The 14,932-nt window shown below is 38.9% G+C and overlaps 6 protein-coding genes across 10 annotated transcripts; 4 read left to right on the forward strand and 2 right to left on the reverse strand.

Moving 5' to 3' along the window:
* The first annotated feature begins 112 nt into the window (after positions 1 to 112).
* Positions 113 to 1,730, forward strand: LOC108624615 (uncharacterized protein C15orf41 homolog). 2 transcript variants are annotated; one of them, XM_026813240.1, is made up of 7 exons: positions 113 to 548; positions 622 to 726; positions 793 to 923; positions 982 to 1,061; positions 1,123 to 1,172; positions 1,239 to 1,505; positions 1,574 to 1,730. In XM_026813240.1, coding segments are annotated over exons 1-7 (732 nt in total). In that variant the 5' UTR covers positions 113 to 450; the 3' UTR covers positions 1,575 to 1,730. The 2 variants fall into 2 exon arrangements, with proteins under 2 accessions (XP_026669041.1, XP_017879510.1); XM_018024021.2 differs by having other exon boundaries at positions 1,239 to 1,730.
* A 208-nt stretch (positions 1,731 to 1,938) lies between these two features.
* Positions 1,939 to 3,182, forward strand: LOC113464286 (uncharacterized). The gene is made up of 5 exons (XM_026813278.1): positions 1,939 to 2,001; positions 2,083 to 2,164; positions 2,233 to 2,358; positions 2,425 to 2,790; positions 2,869 to 3,182. The coding sequence occupies exons 1-5, from the start codon at positions 1,939 to 1,941 to the stop codon at positions 3,165 to 3,167; spliced, it is 936 nt and encodes a 311-aa protein (XP_026669079.1). The 3' UTR covers positions 3,168 to 3,182.
* LOC108624612 (protein FAM50 homolog) lies at positions 3,179 to 5,353 on the reverse strand. Its single transcript, XM_018024016.2, has 5 exons — positions 4,819 to 5,353; positions 4,038 to 4,721; positions 3,786 to 3,940; positions 3,599 to 3,711; positions 3,179 to 3,514 (listed from the first exon to the last, which is right to left on the reverse strand). The coding sequence occupies exons 2-5, from the start codon at positions 4,690 to 4,692 to the stop codon at positions 3,394 to 3,396; spliced, it is 1,044 nt and encodes a 347-aa protein (XP_017879505.1). The 5' UTR covers positions 4,693 to 4,721; positions 4,819 to 5,353; the 3' UTR covers positions 3,179 to 3,393.
* Positions 5,354 to 5,493: 140 nt separating this feature from the next.
* mge (translocase of outer mitochondrial membrane 22 homolog mge) lies at positions 5,494 to 13,681 on the reverse strand. Its single transcript, XM_018024032.2, has 6 exons — positions 13,266 to 13,681; positions 7,571 to 7,651; positions 6,885 to 7,072; positions 6,690 to 6,787; positions 6,371 to 6,476; positions 5,494 to 6,296 (listed from the first exon to the last, which is right to left on the reverse strand). Exons 3-6 carry the CDS (start codon positions 6,901 to 6,903, stop codon positions 6,091 to 6,093), a joined length of 429 nt encoding a protein of 142 aa, XP_017879521.1. The 5' UTR covers positions 6,904 to 7,072; positions 7,571 to 7,651; positions 13,266 to 13,681; the 3' UTR covers positions 5,494 to 6,090.
* On the forward strand, positions 7,079 to 12,620 carry fliI (FLII actin remodeling protein). Of its 3 annotated transcripts, none has more exons than XM_018024028.2 (12): positions 7,080 to 7,281; positions 7,681 to 7,819; positions 7,889 to 8,013; positions 8,133 to 8,371; positions 8,438 to 8,599; positions 8,660 to 10,871; positions 10,966 to 11,087; positions 11,151 to 11,402; positions 11,462 to 11,588; positions 11,651 to 11,833; positions 11,895 to 12,008; positions 12,083 to 12,620. In XM_018024028.2, the coding sequence occupies exons 3-12, from the start codon at positions 7,933 to 7,935 to the stop codon at positions 12,215 to 12,217; spliced, it is 3,627 nt and encodes a 1,208-aa protein (XP_017879517.1). In that variant the 5' UTR covers positions 7,080 to 7,281; positions 7,681 to 7,819; positions 7,889 to 7,932; the 3' UTR covers positions 12,218 to 12,620. The 3 variants fall into 3 exon arrangements, with proteins under 3 accessions (XP_017879518.1, XP_017879517.1, XP_017879516.1); XM_018024027.2 differs by having other exon boundaries at positions 7,081 to 7,281; positions 7,889 to 7,999; XM_018024029.2 differs by lacking the exons at positions 11,651 to 11,833; positions 11,895 to 12,008; positions 12,083 to 12,620 and having other exon boundaries at positions 7,079 to 7,281; positions 7,889 to 7,999; positions 11,151 to 11,269; positions 11,355 to 11,402; positions 11,462 to 11,494.
* Positions 13,682 to 13,732: 51 nt separating the features above from the next.
* Positions 13,733 to 14,841, forward strand: Dph5 (diphthine methyl ester synthase). Of its 2 annotated transcripts, none has more exons than XM_026813242.1 (4): positions 13,733 to 13,886; positions 13,991 to 14,164; positions 14,232 to 14,553; positions 14,631 to 14,841. In XM_026813242.1, exons 1-4 carry the CDS (start codon positions 13,752 to 13,754, stop codon positions 14,819 to 14,821), a joined length of 822 nt encoding a protein of 273 aa, XP_026669043.1. In that variant the 5' UTR covers positions 13,733 to 13,751; the 3' UTR covers positions 14,822 to 14,841. The 2 variants fall into 2 exon arrangements, with proteins under 2 accessions (XP_026669043.1, XP_017879520.1); XM_018024031.2 differs by having other exon boundaries at positions 13,796 to 13,886; positions 13,966 to 14,164.
* Positions 14,842 to 14,932: the final 91 nt, after the last annotated feature.

Below are 14,932 nucleotides of genomic sequence, written 5' to 3' on the forward strand. Positions count from 1 at the left end.
GTATCTCATCCTGTAGAAATATTTATGGAAATGCAATCATGTATATCTAAGAGATATCGTTAAATCTGAAATATGTATACATATATACTGTATTTCAAGTGGCAGATGTCACTTCAATCTACTTCCAGTTCCACTCGGTGGATATGATCATTTTTCATTTTATAATTTACGAGATACGTACGCATTAACTTTGTTTTCAATAAGATATCCAACTATTTAACATGACAAAACGAATTAGGAACAATGTTTTAATATCGTAATATTTTTATAAAAAAATCTTGTGGGACCCTTCCTAAAACTGATCGTTCTGTGCAACATTTGTAACACGAAACCTCCGACGTAAACACTCGCATAACCGAGGCTAGTGTTAAATGTAAAGAATTATTGTAATTATGAAAATATCGAAAATCTAAAAGCACTTATCGTCAGCTACAAAACTGAGGATACAAAATGAAGCTCGAATTATACAATGAGATAGTAGCAACGATTCGGAAATTTCGGGGTTTGTCAAAGGATTGTAGAGAAATTCTAAAAGAAAAGTATACCGGGTAAGATAATACTTTTATTAAATTCAATTACACCTTATTATCGAATCTATATAATTAGTATTATCCCATTCAGTATCCCAGTGAACACGTTGTACAGCATACTCTCTTTAGAGATACAACATAAAATGAAAATTAATCATTACAAGTTGTTTGGGAACAATAAGAATTATTATGATATGTAAGTATTCCTGTTTTATTCATTACAAAAATGTACCGATGCGTTGTTAAGTGATCCATGTATCAGTTATGTAAAAGCTGTTCAAAATGGTGAACCTGTTGGAATTTTATTAAAAATGGCTAAAGAGATTGGCGCACCGCCTGCACTGTTAGCTAGAAATGTGCTTGAGAAGCATTGCGGTAAAGATGACTCTAATGGTAAGACTCCGCAATGATCGTCTTAAAAATTCAGACATAAAAATCAGTGTGTTTTCAGTTTCCAGAAACGAAGTCAGCAAACTGTTCAAAGACACTACTCTCATACAGGACAAGGACCTTGCTTACGAAGTCTATTTGGTAATAACTGTATGAGTAATCAGTTAACAAAACTGTATAATAATTAAATGACATTTTGCAGTGTATTTTATATGACAATCTCTATGGACCTATAGCAGATGCCGTCGGGGTGTATGTATTACGTCCTTAAAGACCAAATAACTTCTAATACAAATCTTTATAAAATGAAACTTTCAGTTCTGTGGGTCAGGAATACGAATTGAAGATACAGAATTATTTGACCGAAAGAAAGCTCGCATTTCGAAATGAGGAACAATTAAGATCGAGGGGTTACGACAAAACTCCGGATTTCAAACTCGAAGTACCGATCGCAGTGAACGGGTTCGTGATTAACTGGATAGAATCGAAGGCGAGGTTTGGGAACATGGAAATACATCAGAAATATGTGAAAGAACAATTCTTGAGTTACTGGAATAGATTTGGCCCAGGGCTTGTGATATACTGGTTCGGATTCCTGGATAATCTCATTGAACCGAGCGAGAAGAGGTTTATTATCATGGATCATTTTCCAGAGATCATCACGTACATGGATCCTACTTGTATTAAACCTACGACTTTATGATCAGGACGAGAATCTATTATTTTGCAACGACATATAGTATTATAAGATTGATACTCATAGAATAAGAACTACGTATTGTTAAATAAAATACTTTATTTTATAATGTTCTTTGTGTTCTCTTTTTTCAAACTACCCCTAATCTGTACCACGTACTCTCCAATTTCTGACTTGAATCATCTATGTATAAGCGTAAACAATTGAGCTATAATTTCGTAAATAATGAACACAATTTCGTTTCATCCTCGCTACAGATTTTCCTAGTTTAAAAACGCGCGTACATTTAGTGAATCAATCAAATCTCCTAGATATAATAGAATGGCTAATGTAACGAGTAATTCAATGAACATTCAGTCTCAACTTGACAAAATGACGAAACAGGTGAATGTTTTACATTGTACTCGTAGCCTTAAAGGACGGTGATTATTAACTAAATGCAATTGAATTTCATCGTCTTTATAGGAAGAACATGAATTATGGATATTGGAAGAAGAGCTCTTCACGGAAAGTAGCAGTGATGAAGAATACAAAACGCATAGGAAAGGTAATACCACCGAGGAGATACTGATGCAAGTATGTAAAATGTAATCTCCGAAGACATTAATCTTACAGAAAACTTTGAAAATCAATCCGAAACTCCAAGAACGGAACGCCTCCCTAAAATAAAATCGGCTTCGCAGAGCTCAGATCGCTCGAACGAGAAAGAAAACAGGAAAATCTCGTGGAAAGCAGAAAGAGGTATCCTATCGTTATTTCTGAAATCTTTAGTTTCGTTGAATGAATTTGATAAAGTCCCTTAATTAGAAGTGTTATACGACAATGAGGAATTATTTGAGGACGAATGGCAAGACGACACGGATATCTCGAGCATTGATACAGAGGAACAGTGCCTAAAAAAGGAAATTTCCGAAGTGAAAAATCTTGATAACATTATACGCACGATGAATATCAGAGTAAAGGTAAACTGTTTCCTCGGACAAACTTCAGTTTTGATAGATGTACATTTACATTTGTCGCAGAGAGCGTGTGAAGAGACTTTGTTTCATCAGTACGAAAACCGAAAGCGACTCGAGCAAATTTTAGGCTCGAACCCATCCGAATCTGGCAAATTAGCCGAGAATACACAACAGTTCATTCAGCTATGCCCAAAATATACAAAGTTAAATGCAGGTATGCTAGCAAACGCAGAGAGGAGACTTGACATTTTTCTAATGTTTCTCGTTAAGATATTTACGAATGATTGAACAGAGCGCAGTGAAACTAGTGAATCGGACGTATCAATCGAAGGAAATGAATCTAAGAAAGATGAGAAAGAAAATGTTACGAATTCTTCAAGTAGTGATAGCGAAGTGAAGGATGATTGGGAATTTATTGATACCGATGATTGTGTTGAAAGTACGAATGATCCAGTGGAGGATTCTGATCCAAATCCATACATGCTGAGTGAAGAAATAAAAGAAATGTTCTCAGAAGTGGAGAAGGGCATAATTACGGTCGCACTGAATTTTATAGATAACATAGAAAGGCAGGCTCAAGTCAAAGATTAAATTATATTCAATTAAAAGAAATGAATATGATCAATATATTACGTACGGTGTATACAAAATATCTCTTTACAAAACAAATTTTTGTACATTGCAGAAAATGTACGCGAATGTAATCGACTGCAGTTGTGTATATATTCTAATAAAATATATAATACCTTACAACGTTGAAATCTCTTAACTTCTATCTGTACAATTAGTTCCTAATGTATGTACAATTGAGTCTCTATTAAATCTTATCTTTCTTCCTATTCTTATCTGATACCGTATATTTGTCATAACTCTTGGTCGGGTCGAAGGGTTCCCATCTACTGGCGGGAAATATATGTTTGTTCCTCTCGTACCACGATCTGCAATCAAATGTTATTAATTATTTATTGTACAAAAGAACATAATTATACAACATAATTATTGGTATCGAAGCATGAACGTACCTAAGCAATACCTTTCCAGCATGAGATTCTTCTGTCTCAACAGAAGCATCGTGCATGACACGAATATCATCGTGCACATCAAACGTAAAAAGGGGCCCGCTCTTTCCTCTTGCCTGAAAATAAAAGTCAGTTGAGAACTTAGAACTATAATTTTATAGACGTACATATTCTTTAATATCAAATTTACCTTTGTTACAATAAAGTCATAGAAGGTGTAATGATGCGGTAAAATGAGATCTTCCTTGACATACATCAACTGATCTGCCATAACTGTTTTCAGTTCGCTAAATTCGCGTCTTAGAACCTCTAGACATCGCTGGAGCAGTTGATAAATAGAATTACCTGCCGACAATGCAAAACTAATTACAATTAGTATTTAGTTGTTCCATTCTTCTAGAACAAATAGTATGACAAGCTGTAATAGTAATTAAACATGTACCTTTCTTCATAATCACGCTCCTCCTATGTCCAGACCCATCCCAATAACTGAAAGTTATTTCTATCTCTTCTTCTTTCAGGGCATTTTGTTTCCTAGCCCATTCTTGCCTCAGTTCCTCCCTTAATCTATTCTCTTCTTCCTCTCTTTCCCTGTCAGGTAAAAAGCTCGTGTCCACATCAGGATTTTTCTTTATTTTCTTGGCTACTGATCCAAGATCATTGTCTCTTGATCTCTCTTTTATTTCTACTTCTTCTTCAGTCTCAGAGAGTTCTACGTCGTCTTCATCTAAACTGAAAGACAAAGCTTGTATCTGTCTCTTTTGCTTATTCTTCTCAGCTTGCTTGGCAGCAAGGGCTCTCTCCTTCTCTTGTTCCTTTTCACGTTCTTTCTGTGCCAATTTCCTTTCGCGTTCTTTTACTATGTTCTCCTGTTTAGCTTTCATTTCATTCAGAGTCACCAGACCAATGGTGGACGTTTTTAACTGCTGCTCAACAGCATTGTAATGCGTTGCAAATTTGTTTTCTATGTTATGGATCTTCAAGTCATCTTCAATTTTCTTTTTCCTCAACTCTATTTCTTGTTGAGCAATTTCTCTCTTCTTCATTAACTGCATTGCCCTGCCAGCCTCGCTGGCTGCTCCCTTGTAGTGTGCCATGTCTTTTATTAATTGGCAAGCTTTTTAAACTGAAATTCAATTATTATAAATTACACCACGGGAAATTGTAAGAAAGTATAACGAAATCTTTATAACAATTAGAAGAGGAGATCTTCGTATACCAACCTCAACAGAATTCGACAGCTGATCGATAAGAGGAAATGACCAACTTTCCGTGCGAATCTATTTATCACAAGTTCACAAATAATAACGCACTCAACAGGTGACTAATGTTTTTTACGAATTTCGTTAAGAAAAATAAAAAACAATCATCAGATCACAATACAATTCCGAATACACATCCAGTGTACGCACGAAACACAATAGACTCCTGTAGAGACTGAAGTCTGACCCAACCAAACCCAACGCTATTATGTCCATTCAGTGTTGGCCGGTTATTCGGGGGATATTTGTAACTAGACGTCTAAAAGCAGTTCTAAAAGACATGCGCTAATGACGTCACAGCTAGAGATGTCGTGTAATCGCAATCCCGTGTATAATGTTTAATTTCGGATGGAATTGGGCGCTAAAAGGAATCTGTATGACACACGTAAATTGATTTAAATTCAGGGCAACTGCACTTGACGAGCCAAATAGGTACGATCGACCGGCACTTGATTGGTGCCGGCAGAAGCACTCTCGTTTCTCCTCTGCTTGTAAGAATAGGAGCACTACTAAATGGAAAGTGGTAGACGCAGGTAGACGTGCAATGGAGAGGATAGGCACGACAAAGAACTCACGTTCATGATGTGAAGAAAGGAAATTTCGAAATATTTGAAACTCGAATAATGAGTACATATGTAATAAGAATTCATTTATTTCTTGTTCCCTTTCATGAACATACAATCGTGATAAAAAGCCGAAGGCCCCTCCTCGGTAGTCGCGGGCAGAAAACAATCGCGATAAATGTGGATGATATTTCACTCGAACAACGTTTCTAGTTACATGTTTATTCAACCTTTTATATTACAATAACATTCGATACCTTTGAACTGTAACATTACGAAAGAATTTAATGGCATTATCAGTAGTGGTGCATTATAGATAGTCCAGTGTTACAATTACCGACATTTCGTGACAAATAAGGTTTCACTACGCTTAAATACGTCGCGACAGAATGTCCTCCATATATTCGGTTTCATTCAAATTACAAACGAACAGAGATTTTGAAAGCAACATATGAATAAAACTTACGAACATTGTTCCTACCACGCCTCAGATTCTCTTCTACAGGTCATTTAGGATTGCATAAAGAATCATGTATGATAATCCTACATATGCATAAGTGTCAGTGAGAGATTAGAATAAGGTGGAAAGTTATACTAATATAAATATACACCATGAACAGAAACGGTCGACTTATGCTGATTCGAAGGTAACATCGTACGTCAGCTGTTATTATTGTTGAACTGGCGGAGCCATGGGAAGACTCGAGGCATTTACATTAGACATAGCTTTGCTAGGTCCCAATAAAACCTGTTTCTGTTGTGAACGTTGCGCTTCTTCCATTTGTACCCGCTCTATTTCGAATAATATAGGTGCGAATAAGATAGCCGATGAGCTGAAGAACAACCATGCTGCCGAACATGAAAATGCATATAATCCTGTAAAACGAACACAGATTTGAAACATTCGTTTCCGAGTGAACGAATTTGTCACGATAACTTAACGAACAGACCTTTCATACAATTGCACAAGCAGGTACTGACGTTGTATCCCAAATTACGTACTTCCTCGGGAAACATTTCCGTGAGGCCCAATAATCTCTCTGATAAGCTCTCATCCTAAAAGCAAACTCAAACAGTTCTTTATCTTCCCTGCGTTAAAGTTTATCAATACCTTTCTTTCCGACGGTATGTCGTAACAATGAGCTACACGAAACGTTGGTTAGCGAATGTTAAATTTTAATTAAAGCTCGCGGAATGAATGATTCTTTACAAAGGGGAGAGTCGATCGTTGATCAAAGATTCCCGTAATTATGTGCGTGAATGGAATACCTCTTCGTCATCCTCGTCGTCGGGGAGAAGCGATTTCACCTCGGGAGAATGTGCGTCGCTACTACCCATGCCGCTATCCGATTGATCTACTTCCTCGACTGAAGTCATAAGGAAAAAACAAGCGACGATTGAGAAACGAATGAACAAACATGCTCCACATGCTCTACTTATCGCGTATCAGATTCGAAGATTCACCTTCTTCTACCCTGGACATTGTACCCTAGGATAAATATTATTTGTGGCGATTCACGCCGGTGCGAAAGTAGACACGGTGCAACTACTCCGTGGACCTCGCTGTGTGGTCTGCTGTGTTCGTCGTCTTTCTCAGTCTTTCTGAATGCTCCCAGCGCCGGCGCATGTTCACGAGGATCAGTAAAATGTTCCTAGATCATTTTCGAATTTCCATAAGTATTCCATGAGTATTCCTACCTCGAACGATATATTATAATTGCGTTATAAGCATAAGTATTTCAAACGATGATTTCATGAATGCCGAGGAAACCGGCGGAGATGAACAAATTTGTGAAAATGCTATCTCCGCTGTGGTTCGGTGCAAGTTAAATTCAACTTCCTACACCATTACATTACGCAGGTATTCATATTTATCTAGCTCGGAATGGATGTCATTGCATGTTTCCGATAATATTTCGCTTATCTCTTTTCCTTATCGAGCTAATGTACAATTGTACTCGCGGGTAAAACGCACTCGTAGCGTCTTTTAAACGGCCTTTGCATAGTTAAAAAATTCGACGGAAACTGTAAACGTGTCGACAAGTGCAATAAGTGCATAAGTGTCGAGTACTTGTAGAGGTTCAAAAGATTGTGATTCTTGAAGCATGATAATAAAATGGTAAAAAGACAGTATGTATAACGATAATTACTTTAGACTTCGTTTGTTCCGCTTATTGCATTAACCCGTGTAAGCACAAGTAGCTACTCTGTGCTTATTCTTTTGTGTTTTTCTGTAACAAACAAGATTTTTGTATTACAGATGGATTTCTAAGACTTAAACGTGATCAACGTTGGATTTATAGAACAAGGAAAAAGTTTTTGATAATCTGAACGAAATGGCGAATACAGGAGTACTGCCATTCGTACGAGGAGTTGATTTTAGCAGCAACGACTTCGGCGTATGTTCGAGGATTTCTTTTTATTTGAAACGAATAACTATAAGCATTTTCAGCATCATATTTTTGTAGGATGGCAAATTTCCGGAATCTGTACGTTTAATGACTGGTATTCAATGGCTGAAATTGAATCAAACCAACCTGACGGAGATCCCGGAAGAAATGGGCAAACTATTGAAGCTGGTAAAGCTTTCTGCGTACGGACAGTAGTATTTTTTAATCACGAACCAAATTCAGGATGAAGTGACTGAGGTTCCTATTGATAGGTCAATGGAGTTTAAATGTTAGAATTAATCTTCCTGTTTCTAAAATTCAGGAATCTTTATCCTTGGTCAAGAATAAGCTAGAACGGCTGTATGGAGAATTGACGGAGCTCAGCTGTCTTAGAACTCTGAATATAAGGAAGAATAATATCAAATCCAGTGGTATTCCGGCAGAATTGTTTCACTTGGAAGAATTGACAACCTTGGATCTAAGTCACAATAACTTGAAGGAAGTACCTGAAGGACTGGAGAGGGCCAGATCTTTGTTAAATCTAAATTTGAGCCACAACCAGTGAGTGTCACATGGAGATATTACGAGAGACGATTAGAAATGGTTATACTGTTGGAATCCTTTCAGCATCGATGCTATTCCCAACACGCTATTTATTCATCTGACTGATTTGCTGTTCCTGGATCTTAGTAATAATAAATTAGAAACACTGCCACCGCAAACTCGCCGTCTAGCAAATTTACAGACACTGAATTTAAATCATAATCCACTGGGCCACTTTCAATTAAGGTATAAAATTATCATTAGTAAAATATCACTATTGTCTCTGACAGTCTTTTCTCAATTCAGGCAACTACCGTCCCTGATGAATTTAACTACTCTTCAAATGCGCGACACGCAACGAACATTGAACAATATCCCTTCGAGTTTAGAAACACTGACGAATTTGCAGGAACTCGATTTGTCGCAAAACAATTTACCTCGAGTTCCGGACGCACTTTACTCTCTATTGAACTTGCGTCGTTTAAATTTGAGTGACAATCAAATAACGGAACTATCAACGGCGATCGAGTTATGGATCAAATTGGAAACTTTAAATTTAAGCCGTAATAAACTGTCCGCGATCCCTGCCTCCTTATGTAAAATCGTCACTCTCAGGCGATTATACTTAAACGATAATCTACTAGATTTCGAAGGTATTCCATCAGGAATCGGGAAATTGTCATCGTTGCAAGTATTCTCGGCAGCGAACAATCTTTTGGAAATGATACCTGAGGGTTTGTGCAGATGCGGATCGTTAAAGAAATTAATATTGTCCTCGAATCGATTGATCACGGTTCCGGACGCTATTCACCTCCTTACTGATTTGGATCAGTTGGATTTAAGGGATAATCCAAACTTAGTGATGCCACCAAAACCGACGGAGGTACAAAAGGGTTCCGGTATAGAGTTTTACAATATCGATTTCTCCCTGCAACATCAGTTGAGACTCGCTGGTGCCAATGTACCTACACCGACGCAGAATGCTGGTAGCAAGGATCCGATAGCTCGGAAAATGAGACTCAGAAGGAGGCGAGATCAAGAGGAAGCTGATCAGGACCAGGCAAAAATATTAAAAGGGATGAAAGATATAGCCAAAGATAAGAACAAGGATAAAGAATGCGAGGAATCTAAAGCGGAGTCGTTGAAGCCGAAACGATGGGATGAAACCCTAGAAAAACCACCATTGGATTACTCGGAATTCTTCGATGAAGATGCCGGCCAGGTTCCTGGATTGTCGGTATGGGAAATCGAGAATTTCCTACCGAACGAGATAGAAGAAGTGGCGCACGGGAAATTTTACGAAGGCGACTGTTACATCATTTTAAAAACCGAAGTCGATGAATCCGGATCGTTGCTCTGGGCGATTTACTTTTGGATCGGAGAGAAAGCTACATTGGACAAAAGAGCTTGCGCCGCGATTCACGCTGTGAATCTGCGTAACTACTTGGGCGCACAGTGTCGCACGATCCGGGAAGAACAAGGCGAGGAATCGGATGAATTTTTAATGTTGTTCGAGTCTGGCATTACGTATATCGAAGGAGGTCGCACGGCCTCTGGCTTTTACACGGTCGAAGACACGCCGGTGGTAACGCGATTGTATAGAGTGCACGCCGCCGGTGCGTCGATTCATTTGGAACCAGTTCCCGTCTGTTTCGAATCCCTCGATGCGGGATTCGTATTCGTCCTCGATACAAACAGTAAAATATTCATATGGTACGGGAAGAAAGCGAAGAGCACGTTGAAATCGAAAGCGAGATTAATGGCTGAGAAGATCAACAAGAACGAGAGGAAGAATAAAGCAGAGATCCTGACAGAAATTATGGGCACGGAGTCCGACGATTTTCTATCGTATTTAAACGTCACTGATATCTCAGATCGTCCAACAATCGTCGAGCACGTGGATCCAGACTTTGCACCACCCGCGGCTCGTTTATATCAAGTGCAACTCGGCATGGGTTATTTGGAATTACCGCAGATCGAAGTGCCGCATGGAAAATTGTCTAATACACTTTTAAACAATCGCAACGTTTATATATTGGACTGCCACGTAGACGTTTACGTCTGGTTTGGGAAGAAATCTACGAGACTGGTACGTGCAGCGGCTGTTAAGCTTTCCCAAGAATTGTTTAACATGATAGATCGGCCGGAGTACGCGTTGGTAACTAGATTGCAAGAAGGGACCGAGTCGCAGATTTTCAAATCGAAGTTCGCCGGATGGGACGAAGTTATAGCGGTCGATTTTACTCGAACTGCAGAGTCTGTTGCTAAAACTGGCGCGGACCTTACGAAATGGGCGAAACAACAAGAGACTAAGGCGGATCTAGCTGCGTTGTTCATGCCTAGACAACCGCCTATGTCGTTCACAGAGGCTCAGCAACTGATGTCGGAATGGAACGATGATTTGGAAGGGATGGAAGCGTTGGTCTTGGAAGGGAAGAAGTTTGTGCGTTTACCGGAGGAAGAACTGGGACATTTCTATAGCGGTGATTGTTATGTGTTTTTGTGCCGTTACTGGATGGTACGTGATGATTTCTTTATTTCTTGTTTCTTGTTCCCACTCGATATTAAAGAGAAATGGAAGATGTTCACTTTTTCACTATTGATCGTCTTAGCCATTGGATACTGCAGAAAACGAGGACGGCGACGAGCAATTCGAAGAGGATTACCAATGCACAGTATACTTCTGGCAAGGCAGAGATGCAGGGAACATGGGATGGTTGACGTTTACATTTAGGTGTGTGGAAATAAACAAAGTTCAATATTCTTGTACCTTAATTAAACAACGATCTACTTTTAGCTTGCAGAAGAAATTTAAATCGCTGTTCGGCGAGAACTTGGAAGTAGTCAGAACTCATCAGCAACAAGAAAACTTAAAGTTCTTATCGTATTTTAAAAGAAAGTTCATTATCCATCATGGTAAGCGTAAAGAACCTAAGACTAGTGGTAGTAACAAGGTCGAGTTTTATCATTTAAGGAGTAATGGAAGCGCGTTATGTACCAGACTGATACAAATACCGGCAGATTCAACATTACTGAACTCCGCATTTTGGTAAGTTATCCAGTCGCAATCATACTTTTCCATTTTCAATCGTGTATCTTACTCTGTAGTTATATTTTAAACGTGCCATTCAATAACGACGATGAGACTGGAATAGTGTACGCATGGATCGGCTCGAAAGCTGACAACGACGAAGTGCGTTTAATCCAAGAGATCGCTGAGGAAATGTTTAACAACGTACGTATTTAACTTCTTACTGTTTAATGATCGATGCTTTAATTCTATCGTAACAATTTCAGCCATGGATAAGTCTCCAAGTTTTGAACGAAGGTGAGGAACCGGACAATTTCTTCTGGGTAGCTCTCGGTGGAAAGAAACCGTACGATACCGATGCGGAATACATGAATTACACCAGATTGTTCCGATGTTCGAACGAGAAAGGGTATTTCACTATCAGTGAGAAGTGCACCGACTTTTGTCAGGTATACGACTTCATCAATTGATTTTATTATTGAATCAATTGTTTAACTAATGATTTTTTAGGATGATTTGGCGGACGATGATATTATGATCTTGGATAACGGCGAACAAGTATTTTTATGGCTGGGAAGCCGTTGCTCGGAAGTAGAAATCAAATTGGCATTTAAGTCTGCTCAGGTAGATGCTAACTAACGAAAATGATACAGCGTAATTTTCATATAAAATCAAATCTCCTTTCCTCGATGTTTTAGGTATATATTCAACACTTGCGTGTGAAACAACCAGACAAACCGCGTAAGCTGTTTTTAACTGCGAAGGGAAAAGAATCGCGAAGATTCACCAAATGTTTTCATGGCTGGAGTTCGCATAAGAGACCACCGCAATAAAATAAACGATTTGATTCGATCAGTTTTATTTTTACTGTTTCGATACCGTTCGTTTGCTGCACATGCACAAACGCGATGTTTCTTCTTCTGTTACATTTATTTTTTAATTTATTAAAGCATTATTTTACAAGGTATAGATATATGTGCGTCTGTCTGTATATTAGGCTCTGTGTTATATACAATTCCTATGCGCGATTTCAACAGATATGTTTACATGTATACATATATATGTACATAGATGCGTAAATTATTTTCAGAAAAAATGTTTGTCGAACGTTACGAAAATTGATTTTCACTTTCGTGTAAATAAAACTGAAGAAAAACGAGAATTCCCATGATTAACTTAATGTATCAAAGTGGAAAATGTATGTATATATATATAAATAAGAAAGGAATGATTTTACAGCACAGAATTTTATCAGTTGTCGAACGCGGAAATGAATGACCTGCACGAGAAATAAATTGAACAGGACTAGCTTGGACTTTTCTTATAATACTTAGAGATTAATCATCGTCGTCGTCGTCGTCGTCATCCGAGGGTACGAAGAGTTCTTTTTCCTCGAGGTAATTAGCCATCATTTTACTGAGAGTAGTCCCAATGACTAGACCCGTCATGACGCTGCAGATGACACCCAACCAACTGAGACGCGCCCTCCTCGGCTCCGGCAGAATCGCACCCGAGGGTGTTGTCGTTCTTGCTCGGCAAGGTAATCTACTGTCCCCATTCATTTTTCTTAAACTGTCAGTACTATGAAATAGAGTGAACGTACGCTGCAATACCATTTTTGTTCGTACGTCAAATACAACTTAACGATACTTTAAGAAATACTCTAGAAGATGATGAAAACGTGTTATTATAGTTCGTTCTCCAAGGAATTCGTAACCGATGCCCGCTTAATAATTTTAGACCTGCCCGATACAGGTTTCTCACTTTCACTCCACGTTTAAATAACGAATAAAGCCAACAACCGGCGATTCACGTACATTCTGAGAATCCATACACGGAGCTTATTAAGCGGACAATATATGCACATATACGTGTACTTACGTAGATTACAAAAGTTATTTTTGGCTCCGAGCGGTTAAACTTAAATTTTAGCAAGTACCGTGAGAAGCAGATAGAACACGCACACTGTACTTCGAATAACCAGTGTCAACACGGTTTGATCTCGATAATATTCGAGAACTGTCACAGTAGGAGTGCTGTCGGAGAGCAGCTGTTCGATTTCACTGTATTTTCACAATACGCATGCGAAACGATTCGCAAGGAATTCGGTGGTGCTCGAATATGCGTGAAAAATGACAGCACCTCCAAGTTCGTACATATACGCGTACAGTTCGTTCGGGATTGTTCGGGACTCGTGTTTCAACTCCAACTTCTCTCTAACCCGGCCGACGATAACCATCTTATAGATCGTGACTCGTAAGGCGGGTAAGGCGAGCCAAAACTGATCGTTTGTGTAAACGTTTACGGTTTATATTTAAAACATTTTAATCTTGTGGTTTTACGTGTAAGGAGAGTGTAAGATACGTAATGTTACACGTGATAGGACTGGGCCTCGGTGATGCGAAAGATATCACCGTGAAAGGCCTGGAAACTATTAAACAATGTAACCGCGTGTATTTAGAATCGTATACGTCGATCTTGTCCGTGAATTTAAAGGATTTGGTAAGTAAACTGAGACGAAGGAGGGCACGAGTGCGTACATACACGAACGTGTTGTACTCGCTCGTTCGAAAACATGTAGGAAACGACGTGTTTCAACGAATTAGGAACAATTTTACGGATGCCCGATAATGGAAGCCGACAGGGAATTAGTTGAAAGCAACGTGGACGAAATACTGCCGAAGGAGAATGAGAACGTTGCCTTTCTGGTAGTCGGTGACCCACTCGGCGCTACCACCCATACGGATTTGATACTGCGAGCTCGCGAGAAGAACGTAAACGTAAATAACGAGAATCGTTGATGATCTATCGAGGAAAGACAATGGTCTGATAGAAATTGTTATTCAGGTAAAGATTGTTCATAACTCTTCTATCCTGACTGCGATTGGGTGCTGCGGTTTGCAATTGTATCGCTTCGGGGAGACCGTGTCTATCCCATATTGGAACAAAGACTGGAGGCCCACCAGCTTTTATGAAAGAATCGTCTCAAACAGACAGAGAGATCTTCACACCCTCTGCTTGTTGGACATTAAAGTGAAGGAGCCGACTATAGAAAGTATTGTTAAAAAGAAGAGAGAGTACATGCCTCCACAATTTATGAGCGTCTCCGAAGCAGCTGTTCAGTTACTGCAAATCATTGAAGACAGAAAAGAAACGCAAGTACCAGGAGGTAAAACACGAAGAAGAAAGTTTTATACTTTACTGAATTTTTATGTACGATACAAATGAACGACTTTTATTTTACAGCACTCAACGAATCGAGTCTTGCAGTAGGTTTAGCTCGCGTAGGCTGGGACAATCAAAGTATTGAGGTTTGCACTCTGGAAGAAATGGCTCGTACAGAGTTAGGACCTCCTCTTCACTGCCTGATCATTCCGAGCATCAACTTGCATCCCATCGAATCAGCATTGATCAATTTATACAAAAATAAAGAATAAACGCTGCTGCGTCGAACCTACACCAGTCTCTCTCTATTTCCCACCTTGCATGCACCAATTAAAATTAAGGATGTATTGGCTATACAGTTAATTCCAAAAGTTTATGTACCT

The sequence above is a fragment of the Ceratina calcarata genome, unplaced genomic scaffold, assembly GCF_001652005.2.
Source record: "Ceratina calcarata isolate Rehan_Ccalc_2016 unplaced genomic scaffold, ASM165200v1 scaffold321.2, whole genome shotgun sequence".
NCBI lineage: Eukaryota > Metazoa > Arthropoda > Insecta > Hymenoptera > Apidae > Ceratina > Ceratina calcarata.